Source organism: Camelus dromedarius, chromosome 1, assembly GCF_036321535.1.
Source record: "Camelus dromedarius isolate mCamDro1 chromosome 1, mCamDro1.pat, whole genome shotgun sequence".
In the NCBI taxonomy this organism is placed as follows: domain Eukaryota; kingdom Metazoa; phylum Chordata; class Mammalia; order Artiodactyla; family Camelidae; genus Camelus; species Camelus dromedarius.
The window spans coordinates 51,612,496-51,631,621 of record NC_087436.1 but is presented as its reverse complement, the minus strand read 5'-3'; the positions used below and the strand labels follow the sequence as shown (position 1 = coordinate 51,631,621).

The 19,126-nt window shown below is 38.7% G+C and overlaps 1 protein-coding gene across 4 annotated transcripts in view; it reads left to right on the top strand.

Annotated features, from left to right (window-relative positions):
• The window catches only part of BANK1 (B cell scaffold protein with ankyrin repeats 1), a 384,383-nt gene that overhangs the window by 91,397 nt on the left and 273,860 nt on the right, over nt 1-19,126 (top strand). Inside the window, exon 1 of one of the 4 annotated variants that reach the window (XM_031468704.2) lies at nt 13,377-13,617. The exons of the other annotated variants lie outside the window; for them this stretch is intronic. Coding sequence (XP_031324564.2) covers nt 13,548-13,617 — 70 coding nt within the window. The 5' untranslated portion in view covers nt 13,377-13,547. Of the gene's footprint in view, nt 1-13,376; nt 13,618-19,126 lie in introns of those variants that run through there. 4 annotated transcript variants of the gene reach the window in all.

Here is a 19,126-nt window from a genome sequence, read left to right as displayed (position 1 = left end):
GGTAGAGCATAGAAATAACAGGCTTGACATGTTTGAGGCATTGAAAGGAGGATAGTGCTGCTGGCGTGTTAAGAGGGAAGCAGAGAGTGTCGAAGAGTAAGATTTTGTTGATGGGCAGGACTCAAATCATGGAGGACCTTGAAGGCCTGGCAGGACTGGACTATGGATTTTACCCTTACTATAGTAGGAAGCCATTGGTGGTTTTCAAAAGAATAACAGGATTGGTTTATGTTTAGCTGCTGTGTAGAGAATTAACTGTAAAAGACAGGATGGAAGCACGAAGATCAGTTATGAGCCTTTTGGAATAATCTAGGCTGTGCTCAAGGGATAGCAGTGGATATGGAGTAATGCAGATATACACAGGATATTTATAGATTTCAAAATATCTGAAAACATAGGGGAAGCATTTCATTTTATTATACATTTCTCAGGTTCATAGTTTTATTTATGACTTTAATTTTTAAAGTTTTTACCTGAAGATTGCTCTAGAGGTTGAAGGAAAGGGTTCCCTGATGAGGGAAATTTGGCTCTGGCTTGAACTCTTTCACCCTTGGCTCCTGCCACAGATGGTCCACCCCTTAGCCTTTTATTTCTGGGGTCTGTCATTTCATGGACATCTCTCTTGAGGAGCAGTGGAATGATGTTTCAGCGCTACCCTGGTCCATGGTGACCACTCAACTTCTACAAAAATGTGGATGTGTTTGTATGACAAACATACGGAGTTCACGATGCTTCTGTGCCACCTCTTCTCTACTCTGCCATCATCCTGATGCCTCTTTATCTATAGCACATCTTAGCAGCATTAGTTGCTTTGAAGGTTGAATGGTGAGCCAAATTTCAGATGTGACATTGACACTTGCCTTGACATTGTAGAGGATGAAAACATTTAGGGTTTTCATTTAACTTCTGGTAGGAGATGAACCCAATGGGAAAAAGTAAGGAGAGTGAAAACAGCCATGTTCTCTCTCTCTCTCAGCTCTCTTTTATTGACTGAAGTAGGTGTGAGGATGATTTTTGGTGGTGGAGCCAGTTCTCTGCCCAAGCACACATCAGGAAGCCCCAGTAGAGCCTCTTCCTCAAAGTTCAATCATTAATTTAGCAATTATTTATTGAGTGTCTATTTTAGGTACTACGGCAGGTGCTAAGGCAACAGAAATGAAAAGACAATGGTAGCCCCTAACCTCAGTGTCTTAAAACATCAACCGGTTTAGTTTTATATAAGTATAAACTTATAAACACACCCACGGGCTCCATGACAGTTCCTAGGCTGACCATAAAAGGTCAAAAGTGGGTGGGGGCTGGATTCCTGGGAATCCTTGCCCCTTCTCCAAAGTAGTTGGAATAATCCTCTCACTCATTAGCATATGAAATTATCAAGCCCATAAAAACTTAACAACCCCATACCTCATGGTCACTCTCTCTCTTGCCTTCTGAGATGGCCCGCACTCTGTTTATGTGATGTGTATCTACTTATACTTTAAAGTAAACACACCCACACCTCTCGGCCTCTCTCCCTCTTGCTTTTTGAGATGCATTCTGCCTATGGAGTGTATATCTCCTAAACCACTTTCCCTTCTGAATGAGACAGACCCGACTCTGTCTATGGAGTGCATATCTCTCTAAATAAACTTGCTTACACCTTACTGTACCTGGCTCTCAAATTCTTTCCTGCGTGAGGCAAGAATCGATTCTCTGGTGACATCTTCACCCACTCCCAACTCCAGCATAAAATGATGAGATAGGAGCAGGATAATTTAATACTTCTATGCAAGGGAAGAGGTTGTGGTGGTGTGTGGGCAACATAGCAGTCACTGGCTCATAGCAATTCTGAAATCCACCTGGGCAAATGTTTTCAGTTCCCCCTTCTCTGAGATTTAGAGGAAAATCCACTCTTATATCCAAGGGGGACATCTCATTTAACTTCTGATGAACACAAGTAATGTTTAAATCAGGGTTAGTCTACACTGCATGTGAGTTTAATGGAACACCCAAGAATTTCTCCAGCAAACAGTACCTGAGTAAATGGCTATAGGATAATTTGGACGAGGACTTGGAGAATCCTCACCATGAAAATTTGATATGGTGGTACAAGGGGATTTCTTTCCTCTGAAGATTTCTTTCACTCAGTGGATTGCAAATCTGTGAAATGGCTCAGGTCTGAAAAAAAATTTTCTTTAATATAGTTTGAGCAATCTATAGATTGAAGAGTTGGCTGTCTCATTATTTGGTCCTAGGAGCTCTGTGTTCTGTTCAACATCTCCATAGATCTATGAAGATCAAGCTCCCCTGTTTGTCATGCCAGCCTTGCTGCTAATTACATTTATTGTGTCCACTTTGTTTCTGGTGGTTAAAATATTGGATTGGTTATTTTGAGATTTTATCATCCCTTTTTTAAACTGCCTGGGGTCCTCCTTATGTAAAAGCCATGGCTTCAGATGACAGCTGCTACTAAGTTTCTTAACAATTCTGGTTCCCCTCTCAGTAACACATTCTTTATCGCTTTGATAAACAGAGTGTGCCATGGACCTCTCCACAAAACATAGTCCTCTCATGAGTTTTCTGTCTGTGATAAAATATTCTCTCTGGCAAGCCTATTTGAACTTTTAATCCTGTTACTCTACCATTTGCTGTAACAGTTTTACTTCATGTAGTAGAAGCCATCAATTTTTCCAAGCTTCAGGTTTCTAGTGAAGCAGTGTATTGGCACCATCTTCACCCCCTGAGGCTTTCCAGAATGTTAAACACTGTATCACAGGAAGATGAACCCATATTGAAAAACCCTTCATTATTTAGTGTTCTGTTTTACTTGACTTGATTCATCTTCTTCAGGATCCTATCCCGAATCTTGCTGGTATATGTTGGCTAGGTCTTCCAGCTCTTTTGACTTATTGACAATTTCTTCCTTTAGGGAGCCCAGCTCTTCCTTTATCTGGTCATGTTGTAGCTGGACCACACTTATTAATTGGGTGGCCAAGAGAGCAGATGGAGATGAATCATGAGGAGGGATGATATATCCTGTCTCCTAAGGCATAAGCTCGTGCACTGTGGTCAAGCAAGGAGGACGTGCTGGTCTTTATCATGAGAGGTGGTGTACTTCTCCAGGCACAGAGAGTTCAGAGGAACCTGGAGATTAACAATGTTTAAGCGCATTGACCCAGAGACCCAGTTATCACCATCTCAGGCTTTAGAGTCCATTCCTTCCCACTCAGAGCCCTCATCTTGGCATAGCAGGCTTGTCGGGATGGAGAATTCAAACTTTGGAGTTCTGCTACTCATAAAATTAAGTCTTGGCCCTGATCCTTAGCCTTCTCTGACTTTTAGCTACAGCAGATGACAATCTCTTTGCCCTTTATATGCTGCTTTCTGTCTTTCACAATTTGTTTTATATTGGCAGTTAATCACCCTCAGCCTTTGTTTTCATCTTTAAGTGTACCAATGGCTCTTTCTACAGCTACTGAATTCCATAGTTCTTATCATTATTATTTTCCCCAAATCTTTCATGTGTCTGAGATATTGTACCCATCAATTCATTCTTTCCATTGGCATCCTATCCCAGTTTACTACTGGAAAAAGAAGGAGGGGGTAGCAATTACACTGAAACCACATGCCAGGAGCTCTCAATGCCCATGATGATGTCCTCAAGGCTGGAGTGAGATCCAGCTCCAAATTTCATTTTAGAGTCAGCTCCCTAGGCCTATTCCTGGTACCAAGGGTCACAAGTTCTCTGGGAAATACATTCTGATACTTACATGCAGTAGGTTTTTTGAGAAATTGTTTTAGGAACAATACATGCAAGGGGTAAGGAAAGTAGGAGTGGGAAAAGGAAGAAGCTGAACAGAGTAGCAGTTGCAACAAAGACCTGAGGCCATACTTTGGGGAGTTTTCATATTGGATGACCCTTCAAAATTGTTCCACTTGGGTAAGGAGTCCAGCCCTTGTACTCACTCATTGAACTTCCACTGTACTCCTGGATGCAAGTTGTCTTGTGGGGAAGGTGAGTAACCTTGAGCAAGGCAGCTTCTTGTTGCCAAGGGAAATTCCTGGAGAGAACACAGTTGTGAGCTGTCCTTAGCCAGTACCTCCTGAGAGGAGCTGAGAGGTGAGCGCCACAGAACTGAAAGGGCACGGCGTGCGGAACTCGAGCCACTGCTGAAATCAATAGGCTTTTCCCGCTTCTGCGAATAACCTCTGCCTTTTCCTGGGAAATGGTTTTCTCTAATCCAACCACGTGCTCTGAATTTGTGTGGCCGTCTTTTGACACATCCTAACTCCTCCTCCAACTATTGTAGATGGGCCTTAGCAAGATGGATCAGCACGCTCCACGCCTCCCTCCCTAAGTACAAAGATGAGCTCTTGAATCAACTTACATCAGTTACAGTCCTTCTTTATGAATTTTTATAATAGTTTTATTGAGATATAATTCACATACCATAAAATACACCCTTTTAAAGTATAATTCAGTCATTATTAGTAGATTCACAGTCCCACAAGCACCCCTACTGTCTAATTTTAGAATATTTTCATCACTCTAAAAAGAAACTCTGACTCAGCATTCACACTCCATCTGCCTCAGCCCCCAGTCCTTGGCAATCGCTAATCTACTTTCTGTCCTTAAGGACTGGCCTGTTTGGATGTTCCACATAAACAGAATGATACAGTCTTTTGCAACTGGCTTCTTTAACTTGGCATAGTTGTTCCATGTTGTAGTATATATCAGTACTTCATTCTTTTTATTGCAGGATAATATTCCATTGTATGTTACACCACACTTTTTTTATCCATTCTTCAGTCAATGGACATTTGGCTTGTTTCCACTTTTTGACTCTTATGGATAATGCTGCCACGAACATTTGTGCCTCATGATCTTCTAAACTTGATACCAGAGACAGTAATGCTCAGTCCTACTCATTTTTCCTCAGCTGGGCATGTCTTCAGCATTTTGAGGTGGCTATTCTAGAGTGAGAGAAAAGAAGTGGAGGGAGAGAGAACAGCCCTCTATTTCAGTTTTCCACGAGGCCCAGCTGCCTCACTCCTCTTTCCACAGTTTGGTCACATGATCTGTTAGAATATCCCATTTTACATAACCTGATCTGACCTGGGTTTCTATCCTGTGCGTACAAAGTACAAAGGAGGTCAGGCTAGTACATGACTCCTGATAAAACCTTAAAGAATGCTACAGCAGTGAAGCTCTTTAAATAATAAAAGTCCAAAGTTTAGAGATAACTCACAGCTGCACCCTCCTCCTACCTCTCTCATCTCCTTGTGGAACTAACCTGTCTATGGAAATATCCCCAATCTTAAAGCACCAAACTCCAAAACTTACTTTGCTCAGAAGGCTCCCTAAAGGTATTTAATCACCTCTTCCATTTCAGGCTTAAACAATTTATTCTGCACTTTTATTTAGGGTTTACTCCTGTATGAATTAAATTACCATTCGTTTACATTTCTGCCTTCTTTAGGCTGTAGGCTCTTTGACACCTGGGACTTTTCTTGTTCAACTTTGTGTTTCTAATAGTTCTCACAGTAATTAATTCAACAAATGCTTATTCATTTTTATGTATTTGTCACCTATTCTATTTTTAGAAACTATGTTAGTCCTGGGGATAGAAAAATGAATAAGAACCCTTGAGGGGCTTAATTTTTATTATAGGAAGGCTTTATTTAAATCAATAAGAATAAACCATAAATTGAATAAATTGGGAGTTTCGGATTAGCAGATACAAACTACTATGTACAGAACAGATAAACAACAAAGTCCTACTGCATAGCACAGGGACCCATATTCAGTGGCTTGTAGTAACATGTAATGAAGAAGAATATGAAAAAGACTATGTATATATTTATATATGTGACTGAATCACTATGCTTTACACTAGAAACTAACACTACATTGAAAATCAGCTATACTTCAATTAAAAATGGGAAAGAAAAAACTTACCAAATAATATGCTATTAAAAAAAAGAATAAACTATATACATGTTATGGTAAAACTAAGAAGTACAGGAGACCGGGAGTCACAAGAGGGTGCAATCAATTTCACTCAAATCATAGAATCTTAGATTTATAGGTGAATCCACTCTTAAGCACAAGGAGGGAACCCCCTTTAGCTTCTGACAAACAGACGTAATTGCTCTATCAGGGTTAATCTGCACTGTATGTGAGTTCACTAACTAGCCTATTTCAGAGTCACAAAGTGGCCACAAGTCTCAAACTGATATATATTGTGTTCTCTAGCTCTCTGGGACACATAGGATAGTGGATCTCTTCTCCTTGTGTGTCTGAGTGGGATTAGGTCGCCAGATCTCCTCTTGGGAAGAGAAAGGCTCCTAAGAGACTCCTATGAGACCATTCTCACTGGCCATGCTTGTGTGGGAGGAAACCCCAGACCCTTGTGTAACAGGTACTTCTGCAAAGGGTGAAACAAATAACATGCTTACCTCACGTGTAGCTTCTCTCTTTCTTCTTTAAGATAATATTTTTTTGATAAAAAAAAAAAAAGAAATGGCTAGTAAGATAGAAGTTAGTCTATCAGTCACTGAAATCAGATCCCTTTTACTAAGTATGAAAGGTATAAAAATAATTAGCCTCTGGGGGAGAAAGAAGAAAAGTATAAAAGGAAACTATCAATACAGCTGGTATCTTCCCACTTAATTTAGAGTTTCAGGAGAAGACTGAAAAAAAAAATGCCACTTGCTAAGGGAAAGACAGTGATGAATAAAGATTTAGGGGGAAAAAAGTGACATAACTAGCTCTATAATACAATAGCTTTACTGATCTCTTATCATTTTTGTTTGTTTTGGTGTAGGTTGGAATTCACATGTAAAGATAGTTCTCAGAGTACTAAGGAGAACTTGCCTTGTCCTGAATTGAGATTACTTTCGAGATTGTATTTTAATTATTTTAAATTGGTCAGGCATTGGGATAACAGATTCTCAGGGAGGGTTTTCCTCACTGTAACACTAAGCTAACCTTTCTCTGCCTAGCCCAAATCTCCTAAATATCCCATATACCCAGGGCCCGCTCTATAATAATATTATCCTTTCTCTATTATAATATTGGAATACTCTATACTTTATTACAATTTCTATTACTTGTCTTATGGGAAACATCCTAATGATAAAAACAATGACACATAGTAGGTACTCAATATATAATGGCCAAATGACTGGATAATAATCCATTATAATTGTTTTGAATATTCACTTAAAAAAATTCCCTAGTGCTATTTAATGGGAAGTATTCACTGTGTCTATAAAGCAAAATTCTTTTATTTTTTAAGTTGAATTTTTGTTAACTATTAATTATTATACTGTTAAGATCAGTTTATGAATTATATATTTTAGCATATGAAAGATCCATCATTTATGTACCATTATTAGAATATTATAAGTAGATTTTCAGTACATATTTATAGAGTGAAAAATAACTTTCATTTTTAATTTTAAAATTTAAAATGTGTTTTCCTCTATTTCAGCTACTTTCAAATTATTTTCAGTCTTTTCCAAAATAAAAGGCAGATTTTTTTCAGTAGAAAACAAATGTAAGAAAATATATACACAACATTTGCAGTGCACAAGAGTAAATACATTTCTTAGATCCCTCAGCAAATTTTTTCAAAGTGCTCTCCCACTCACAACACTAGCCATCAGACAAATTTATCATACCCCTAACTTTCTCTGTTTCTGTGGCTGCTCAAACTACATCCAGGGAGATAGCTATACCCATGACTTAAACTATTATCCATTTTCAATATAGTTTTCAACATCCTTCTCCTATGTATAGTTGACCTAGACTCATAAAGAAATCACTCTGTAATAATGCCTTCTCTTTCCTTCAAAAGCATACATAATGTTTTGGGTTTCAGTAGATCTTAATGAAGAATTTTTTCATTGATCCCAGTAAGGTTGGCCTGAGATTCCCCCAGCATTTCTCAAAGGCTCAAGATCCATGAACTCTACATGAGGTCTTGCAAAAGAATGTAGAGCCTCTGACACTCAGAGCCCTCTGTCCTAGAATCTCAGATAACCTTTGTGGGTATCTTCTTAAAAAGATGAATTGGTACCACACAGAAGGTGGGGAATGTGGTAGCCACAAGAAAGGAGCAAAATGAACTGTCAGAAGATCTGCACAAGATAGTGTTCTCTTGGTATTGGTTTCACATCACCAGCATTTCTGTTATTTGCTTTTGGAAAATGAAAACTCAATTTTGGGGTGAGAGTTCTCATCATAAAATGTCACTTTCTGTTCTTATATCTTTTTGTAGTTCTTTGTACAGTCCATTATACTAACTGCTTTTTCTTCTCTGAATGGGTGTTTCAGACATTGATTGCAATGACTCTCGGTTTTCACATCATGGTCCAAGATGATAGGGACTTTAGCAGGAAACTTACTTCACTTTCCTCAAATAAGTGTGCATTTTCTTCTTTTCTAAACTGTTAACAGGCTATGCACTGCCCTATGAAGTTGTGTGGTAGATGTTGAAAATACCTTCTATATGCTTTTCCAATTTTTGGATCATGTCAAGAGGCATAATTGTTAGAACCCGTCCTATGCACACTAATAGCTAGTTACCCCACTAGCTGAAACATTATCTTTGCTTCTCTTCCAGTTGAAATTTTCTTCCAACCACTTCCTGTTGTTGTTTCCTGGTTCCAAATTCCCAGTTTCACTGTTTCTTTACTGTGACTTATTTATAATGGAAACTGCCCCAGCAATCACATTATTTACAAGAATATTCTTGACCCATCTAATGCCCGGTGGTATTTTTCAATTACCATAGAACCATTTAGTATTAATTTATCCTGCACAATTCTCCACAAAAAATGAAGCAGAATGTCTAGAAGGCTTTTTGGAAGCAAGGGCTGTATCTTTTCATCACTATATGTCCAGTGCCCAGCACTGTGTCTTGCATATGGTAAGCACTTATTAAAATCCCTTGAAATGAATGAATAAATAATAATGAAATCATGAGGAGCAATATCTCTTTTTGTCAGTCCTGTAGATTGAAGCCAACAGGTTCAGCCATCGAGAGACCTTGGTGAGTTGGGTGCTGAGGAAAACAGTATGAGTTGGGTAGGGAGTGGGGCTGAAACCCCTATCTAATCAATAATTACAGGGTAAAAATGGAAGCAGATTACCAGTGTTCTCAAAGATAGACAACATAACCAAAAATAGAAATGGAGAATTTTAGATTTCTTGACATTTAAACATTTTTATAGTATTGGTTGTTAAAACTCAGATCTACTAAGGAAGCTCTATTCCAGCAAACTCACTTTTCATTTGTTAGCACAGGCTGGGCGTGGAGGTGGTGGGGTGGGTGGTGTCAGCTATAGTATGATCAGAAAACTTGGTTAGTTCCACAAGTCATCCTCAGTTGAGTAGAAAAGTGAAGATTCAGCACATCTATGCAACCACCAGAGAACAGAAGCAAGAGCATAATGCAAACAGCCCTGCAGGGAGGAATATCAAAGAGCTAACACAACTACCAATTAACAGTGCAATATTACTCCATGGGGACTTAGCAACTTAATGCTAAAGGGAACTGAATGTTCTCTAATATATGTTTATTTAGAAGAATATAAATTCTTTTCCTTATTAATAAATATCCCCAAACACTCGACTTATCACCTTAAGTTGGTGTCAGTTTCCTATTGCTAGTGTAAAAATTACCACAACTTAGTGGCTTAAAACAACACAAATTTATTATCCCACAGTGCTGGAGGTCAGAAATTCAAAATCAGCCGTCCTAAGCTAAAAGTCAGGTGTCGGCAGGGCTGGCGCCTTCCGGAGGCTCTGCCGGGGGAGTCCATTTCCGTGCCTTTTCCAGCTCCCAGAGGCTGCCTACCTTGCTTAGCTTGCGGCCCCTTCCGCCACATTCAGAGCACACTGCTCCAACCTCTGCTGCCTCATCGTGTCTCCTCTCTGACTTTCCTGCCGCCATCTTATAAGTGCCTTTGTGATTACATTGGGCTCACCAGGATAATTCAGATACTCTTCCCATCTCAGTGTCCTTAACTGAATTCCACCTTCCGTGTAATGTGACGTAATAAACACAGAGATTCTAGGGATTAAGATGTGGACCTCTTTAAGGGACCCATCACACAGATTAGGATTAAAGAATTCAGTTAAATGCAAGGAAGGATAAGAAATGAAGAAAGCCTCAGTAGCAACAACAAAAAGTATTATTGCTGGGAAATCCCTTCACACCTTTCTAGTATGTGGCCTCATTTCAAACTAGAGAACAAGAAGTATAATAACCCACTATGAGAATAATATAATTCAGTGTCTAAATATCTGGACATCTTCTTCAAAGGAAAAATTCTCTGATAATAAATAGCCAGGAAGAAGCAAAATACTTTTTCACTTTTACAGTAGATTGCCACTTCAGGAAAGAACTAGTTTTGGTCTCTAAAGGAATCTAGAATCTAAAAGTCGAAATAAAGCCAACAGAATTAGCAAAAGCATCCAGTCTGCAAGGGCACAAGGAATTAGCCATGGCAGCTGCAACAGGGCAACAGCCAACAGCCTCAGCCGTCCAGTTATTGGAACATCGAGTCAGCGTGAGGCTCTTATAATCTCTACTGAGTGGGGTGATAATATTGAGGTTGTCAATGTGCTGCTAGAAAAAAGAATGCAAGAGAAGAAGTCAGTGGATCCAAGAGTTTAATATATTGAGAAACTAGAAACCAACTGTGGCTCGCATTTTTTTTGTCATTCTGTAACAGAGGAAAAAATCAGAAACCTGCGATTACACGCTGCTGGTAGCATTCTAACTGAAAAAGCATCTCAGTGTAAGAATTGCTAAGTGCCTCTTTCCCGAGAACAAACATGAACCAAGAGGTAACCCAGCATTTCAGACAGTATCATTTCCTTAGGAGAGAAACTAGGGGAAAAATAAAGTCAGCTGTGACAAAAGATGTGTTTGACACTGAGGAACAAGACCAAAATGAGTGAAAACGTTTCTAAAATATCTGTTCATAAATGCATTGGCAAAGTTAAAAATACATGGACGACTCAGTTACCACCTCTGTGTATGTGATCACCACACATTTTCCTTTCTTTGTGAAAACAGTGTCTACCTATCCTCAACCAAAAAGCACCAATATTGTATGAATTATGAGTACAGTTCACATCTATTTTTAAGGATATAGATGTTCATTTCTATGAGGTTTCTGCTCTCTGCGAACATGAGTAGGAAAACAAAGGCGATTTTTTGATATGTATATGTATAACCTTGCCTATGACGTCTGCGTAATTTTTAGCAATGACTTTATGTGACCTTAAAAGGTAGAGGAGAGTCTAACTAAGAGGGAAGACTATGGGGTCAGGTCTGGGATTGAATTCCAGCTCTGGCACTTTAAACTTCTAAAACCCAGATTCCTCATTTGTGAAATTTGGTTAAAGCCACATTGTTTTGAGAACCAAGAGACATGAACATTGTGAAACACTTACATACTGGTTGCCATATAGAAAACTTAAAACAGAGTAGCTGTTAATAGCAACAGTAATAAAATAAAGGAATAAACAAGTAAGTAAGGGGGCTAAACTGTTAGCTCATTACTTTAAAAAAAAGAGTTGTGTTCTCATTCAGTACCTGAAACAGAACAAAACAGAATAATTTTTGAACTTTGGTAGAAGACTTTTAGATATTCTAGCACAAAGTCTTATTCAATAAAGTAGTTTAAAAAAAACAGCCCATAATTTTAAACACATTTTTGTTTTTATTTTTCCATTTACCAGGATCATAGTGATATAAATTGTGGAAGTGAGCATCTGAAAATGTAATTTTCCTGTGTGTCGCAAATCTTATTCTATGTGTATTAGAGGAGACAGTGTCATAATATTGTATAGCTGGCAGAGACTTGACTATAATTATTCCAATGTCCTCATTTAGCTGAGATCATGCAAAGATCAGAAATACTGAGAATTGCCCAGGTTGCCCAGTGAGCAAGGTGGGGAGTCAAGACGGCAGCCTCTGCCTCTGACTTCCAGTCCAGGGCTCTTCATGCAGGAAGACTGCTCCATACACGTGACTGATGTAATTTTCTATCTGAAGACTAATCTTAGCAAATCTTTTTGTGCAGGGAGGAAATGAGCATTTTGTATTTCCGTAGAACAAACTGGGATGCCTCTGAATATATGGACACTTAACTGGGGAGCAGAACCTGGAATGTGTATGTCTCTTGCTCCTCAAAATCTTGGTCAAAGTATATTTTGTGAAGAATATATATGGAGAAAGTATTTATATACAAACGCATCAGTTAGGACATTGTCTCCCCAATGTATTGGTTTAAGAAATTTATACTTTCTTAAGAACTGAATTCCTGAAAATAACTAACCAAGAGTTTACATGTACCCTGCAATACAAACCCTCTATCTTCACCTTATTGTACTGAGGTGTCTTCGTAAACAGGCATTTGTAGAAGACAATAAACTTGTCAATATGATATTATTTCATTAATTAGATAAAATTTTTGCTCCATTATTTCAAATACAGGAAATCAACTTAAAGTTAATAATGAGGTGGAAGGCACTACTGGAAAGTGGATAAATATATCTAAAATAGTTTGCTGACATTTCACATATTTCTCCAAGTTTACTTCATTATGGTATAATATATAAAGCAAGTGCAGTTACATGAAAAAAAGTTAACATTTTGATATTTTGATACTTGATATGTATGCCATTCCTAAAAAAAACTGAGATAAGTCAATACACAACCTTCCCATTTTTGTTCTTTTCTAAAAAGAAGGAGGGGCATTTAGCCGTGATCTTCAAATTGAACTTCAAAAACGTTTTTAACTTGAGAAGGTAAATTACTAATTGAGAGATCCTTGAGAGAGGAACAGGCATTTGTTTTAAGGCTCTGGGGGAAACTCTTGAGTATTTCTCAGTCTTTAAAGCAAACAAGCAAACAAAGGACCTATTTAGATTTTTTTTTTAAGGCCCAGTTCTAACTTGGAGCAGGAGTAGGAAATAAACTTCACATAGGATTTTAAAATCACTTTATAATTTATGAATCCGGCCTAAAATGGTCAAAATGCAATATCAAAACAAACAACTGTCCCTACTATGTGTCTGTGTGTCTACATCTACACTTTTAACACTGTCTTTCCTTACACATCTGTATCTATGTATGTAGATCTCTTAGTCCCCTTTTCCAGCAAGTGTCTACTTCTGGTGGCCCTATTTCCTCCTGGAAGCGGGGGCAGAGTGGAAGCCGCCCAACAGGACAAGGAGGGCTTCAGGCACAGGTAACCTAGCTCTAAAAATCTCCTAAGTGAAAAGGTGAGGCGGGAAAGGGACCAGAGAGAGGAGACACCGAAGTCGCCTGAAAAGGAGGCCGGAGCAAGCCCCTGGGCAGTTTCACTTCCGCAGGGCGCCCAGCGCCGCGAGCCCTGGCCCTGCGGCCCGCGCCTCCGGGCCGCGTTTCCGGGACCTCGGCCGCAGCCGCCGCGGTGGGAAGCGGGTGAAGGACGGTCGGGGCCCCGGAGACCAGCTCACGGAGAACCTCGGGTCGGGAGAGGCCGGGACTCCAGCCGCCGCGATGCTGCCTGCAGCGCCGGGCAGGGCGGGCGGGAGCCGGGAGCGGCCCGCGCGCGGCCCAGCGCCCCCAGGTGGGTGCGCGCGCGGTCGGGCGGCGGGAGGGAGGCCCGCGCGCCGGGGTCGGGCGGGGACTGTGCTGGAGGCCAGCGCGCCTCGCGGCCGGCCGGGGGACCGCGGCTGCCGGCTGCCCTCGCGGGCTTCTTGGATGGGGGGACTCGGGACCCGACGAGGTGGGAGCGCTCTGAGTCTGGGCGGCGTGCCGTCGCCGGTGCCGCCACTTCTGGAACTTTCCAGAGCACCCTGGACAGGCTCCCGTAGTTTCTAAAGTCACCTTGGAACGTGTTTTAAAATTATGTGCGTGTTTTAAGTTACGCATCAGCCTAAAAATTCTGTCAACGTGTTGTAGCAAAACTGCCCATTTGCTCATTTACCTGCTGGTCTCACAGAATCCGAACCGGTAAATTGCTACGATGGCCTGTGACCTGCTAGTCAGACAGGCTACTTTATGTCAAACTCCTTGCAACTCAGATTTTGATAACTTGGTAAAAGAAAAAGCAGTCAATTCAGTTGAAGACATAAATGCATTCACAGGTCAAATGGAAATTAAGGCAGTTGTTTTCAGTTCTTTTTGAAGTATGCCACATGAATTTGTGGATTGTATAGTAAGTATAAAACGTGTTCAGTTTTGAAAATTAAAAAGAAAAAGGCTTCACTTGGATATTAGGATTATTGGAGATTTTCACACTGAGATAGGTAATGAGAAAATCTGAGTGAAATTCTGTTAATTTGCTAAGTAGAATTTCTCATAGCTTACTGGCATTTTTTAAAGAAATGAAATTATGGCTTTAGCTGTTTCTCTTTGCTCGTGTCTGTTTTCATATATAGATTTTATAAGACTGCTTTTGCGTGAAAATGGAAAGTGCATTTGTGACAGTGGAAAATGACAAGAAAGGAATTGATATCTTAATATGTTAACTTTCTAAATATCGAACATTGACATTCTTGAAAACTCTGGCTCTGATAGGCTGCATCTTTGCTTGCATCTGTAGTTAGACCAACCATATCTTTTGAACCTTGAGCAGGTTAACTTTTCTGTAATTTCAGTTGAACCATTTAGTTGAATAGAATCAACTATAATTTGTTTCAGACTTTTAGATGGAGCAGTTTAGCCAGAAAGTGACTTTTATTTCACTTAATGCTAAAGTAATTCTTTGAGGTATTTGCTATTGTGAATAACGCTAGAGTGATGTGAACCAAGTTTTATCCTCCTCTGATTGTTTCTGTTCCTCCTGTGCATCTTCCCCCATCTTCTTTGGTCCTTTCAGTATGGTATTTATCACTTGCTTCATTTACCTCTTTATTTGGCTCAGGTAATGAAACTTTTCTTATAATAAGCTAGCTTTTGTTATTAACCCATGCCATTCCTAAATATGAAGAGTCTTCTAAAAGAACTAGTTCCCATTAATATTTTTTTGTAAATGGAGAGCTTATTTTGTGTGACTGCTCTCTCTGCTTTGGCCAAGTGTCTCTACAGCATTGTAGACGCTGGCGTAATGTGACACATTAAGGGTCAGTTAGTCTAACTGCCTCATTTTAGACTGAGAAAAATAAGACCCAGGGAGTGATTTGTCCACAGTCCCATAACAAAAAATTATTTGAAGATTTCATTCATCACTTCACCACCAATCTTTTACTCACCCACCCCATGAGTTGTGTAGTAATATGAGTGTAAAGTGGGCCAACACAATCTAAAGTGATAAGCACACTTTCATACCTATGAAGATATATTCCTAGCAGTCGGTATATGGTGTGCTTGTGATGACAGCATCTGTGTCTTCTGCCGTCCGAGCAACCTGTGAATGTCCAGCTTGTCTTTTAAGGAAGCAGGAAAGATATACCCAGTAGTAAGACAGTGTGACAGTGATGCACAGTGGATGAAAATTCCATTTAGGCTGTGTTGTCTGGTGTATGCTTAACTAGTCACTGTTCACTAATGTCCAAAAGAAAAACGTTTTTCTTCACTTTATTCCAAAATTAATGTTTGTTTAAATTTAATTTTAACTGCTCCCTCCAGTGAGGACTGTTTATTTATTAAAGCACAGATTATTCCCTGCCCCATAGTTTGTGTATGTTTTGATTAATGTAATATGCTGCCTCTGATGAAGGGAGAGAGAAGTTGTTAGGTTAAAAGCAGAATGCATCTGTCTTACCGTGGGCTAGGTGCTTGTACATAGCTTGTGAGGCACATGGCTTGTCGAAGTCTTTCTTCTCTGTCTTGAAGTTCTTGAAGATTTGGAGCTTTTTACTCTTACTACAGCCTTCCAACACAGCCAACAACCTAGATTTCTCCTACCAGGAAAATACCCTTGTTTAACTCTGTGGCTGGTAAAACTTGCTTTCTGCAGAACAGTTAGAAAGATTCTGATAGGCTCACATTTGTTGAGATTTTAAAGAGAGGTGGCTCTCTCAGGGCCTTTTTACTTTAATATGGAATAATTGTATAATATTTAATTGCTTAGGATTTCAGGCATACACAGCAGCATACTGGGCCTTACACTAGGGGTAGCAGAGGGACTTTTCCGGCCACATCTATCTGAACACGGATTGTAGGTGATCGTGCCCTACTTATGATGGATTCTGGACTCAGACTGCTTCAAATCCAGCTTCATTGCTTATCTGCTTCATGATCTTAGATTAATAAATCTGTCATTATCTCAGTTTGCTCATTAAAAAGGCAAAAGTAGGTAGAACAACATTTATTTGAAAGAATAGTTTTGAGAAGTAAAAGAGAACATGCACGTGAAGTGCTTTTCAGAGTGCCGTAGAAAATTATGATTATTTAATACATGTTAGCTATTGTTTTAATCTTTGGTCATTGGTCAATAGTGTTATATTTACAGGTAAAAGATAGAGTTCTTATTGAGAAACTGGCTCATGCTGACTTGGGGAAAAACTTCAAAGGATGAAGCCATCAAAAAATATATGGGAGTGTGGCTTCCTGTAGAAAGATATTACCTTAATCTTGGGGAAATATTGTGATTAATAGTTCTGAGGTGAGGAAAAAAAGGAATCCACAATTAGAATAACTAAGGATAGACTGATTAAAAGGATATTAGGCTAGGGCAGTTACAGGGAAGAATAAAATGGGAATTTAATAGGACAAAATGAGAGCAGGTTTTATTTTCCCATATCACAGAGTACTAATTGTGACCCAGTTCAAAAAATGTATGTGAAATAAATAAGCATCAAACAGAAAACTGTGGGATATTTTGTCAAATTATAAGAAGATAGAGGATCTATTTTACCAAAACATCTACTGCTGGGTTGAAAAAAGTCTAGTATAAAGAGCATCATTCCTGCTAAGTATAAATCACATGTTTTAAGAATTTAAATGGCTATTATCTGATCATCTAACTTACAGTGGCTATTTTATTACTTTCTTTATATATTGTACAATATCTTAACAGTAATTTTGGAGACAGCTCTAAAATAAGAATAGGAAGGACAAACATTCCAGAAGTTATTATTTAAACATAAGTTGTTATATGGCCTTGTAATTCTTTCCTATTTTAAATAAAAAGAATGGTATCTGAGTTTTACTGCAGACACTGAAACAGTCCAGGTGGTGAAAATATCAGATACCATATGGAATTATACCCTCCTGTATTTATTTTTCACTCAGAGAAAAATAATGAGCCTTTTAGACCTTTACCGCTGGACAGAAATTTCTTTGTTGCTTCCAACTGCTGCACATTGAGATAATCCAGAAAGACTACTTCCCTTTGTAATTATGAGAAGTAATTCATCATTGCCTTGTGGTCTTTTATAAGATTTTCTTTGTATCCAGGTCATTAAAATAAGTTTTATTTTATCATATTAACTAAGTGTTATATTTTCCTTTCTTTTAAGTTCTTGCACCACTTTTCCCTATTAGTAATTCCCATTGTTTCATTTTTTAATGTGCTCTGTTTTAAAGGAAGACATACTGCAAAGTACAAGAACAGTTCCTGACCTGGAATTTCATTTACTATATGACTAAATTTTTTGGTCATGATTCACACTGAGGGCTAAGCCTTATCCTTTGGTTAAGATCAATATTTTCATTCCCTTTTTTGTTCCAGCTTAGCTGTACGATCATGTCTAACTTTCAGAAGAACAGCATAGTGTCAGAACACTTGAAATTTTGGCCTTCTTTTAATAACTACCATTTACTGTGTTTCTACTTTGAATTCATATGATATGGCTATCGCATTACCTTGATATCTACTTTGGACAAGAAGTTATATTGTTCCATCTAATTGTATGAAAACATTTAATAACTCATTGTGTTCTTTCATTTCTTATAAGATCTTTTTGAAACTGTTAAAAGAAACTTTGGGGGGATTGGGTGGAGGGTGGATAAACACCAACATCAAAGATATGGAGAAATGTATCATATCAAAGTGATATGATTCTATAAAATTGTGCTACTAGAATGACTAATATAGAGTATTTCTTGTGACTGTATGAAGAATCCCTAAAATTCATGCATTTTCTACATAGGCTAATCACATTTTATTTAGATTTAGGAGACTGATATAATTTAAAAATCTCAGGAGACAACTATAGTTTTAATACAATTCATAAACTACTGGGTCACTACTGAGAAAGTGAGTGAGATAAAACGGAGGCAAAACTCTACTTTGATTTCAATCAAGGAGATGATTTCCTTAATTTTCTCATTGCTTTTCAATAAGAGTTTAGAACTTTCACTATTCTGGGCACTTACCTGTAGACCAGAGACCCTTCCTTTAATATGTCCTGTCCATCCATACCCATGTGAAATGGGTAGAACCATGGATGATAGCCCAGATTTCAGAAACTGCCCCTTTGGCCAAGAATAGACACTTGTTTCAAAGGCAGCCAGCCTGTTGACTGCTTAATGGCCAGTGATGTATGTTGTCTGTCATTTAAAGATTTGTTGGATTCAACGAAGCCCTTCTTTCCTTTCAAACAAGAGATAATGAGACTGTTGTCAGCGGAAGGTCATTGTGTGATGATATACAATAGAGGATGACAGCCAGTTGACTCATGTGCAAGATGGGTAATTAGGAAGAAGACAAGAAGAGAGAATTAAGGAGGCTGAAAGACAGAGGGATTGTCTTAGTTTCTGACTTTCCTTTTCTAGGCCATGTAAGACCTGGCTACCCTTGTTTTTCTGGTATTATCTGTTCATGAAATGCCTGTGGCATCCTTGCAATGACTTTCTCTTTAGTTTGAATTTCTCTTTTTTGGAGGAAAAAGAAAAAAAGAGTTTGTGTTAGAATACCTTTATTTCTCAAAAACTGCCCCTTCTGTTCCCATAAACTTCTTTCTTCTCTCTTAGAAAATTGTTATTGTCAAAATGATGTCTTCTATGCATCTTTCATTGAAAGTTAAACAATCTGAGAATAGATCTTTTCCTGTTATACACTGAAAATAGGATGCCTAACGAGTAAGTCTTGTGGTTCTCCTAGTAAGAATATTTGGAGTTTTCTAGCTTTATTATTGCAGTTTGAAGAAACTCCATTCAGTTATTTTTGTTTCTAAACTTGAAGTCTC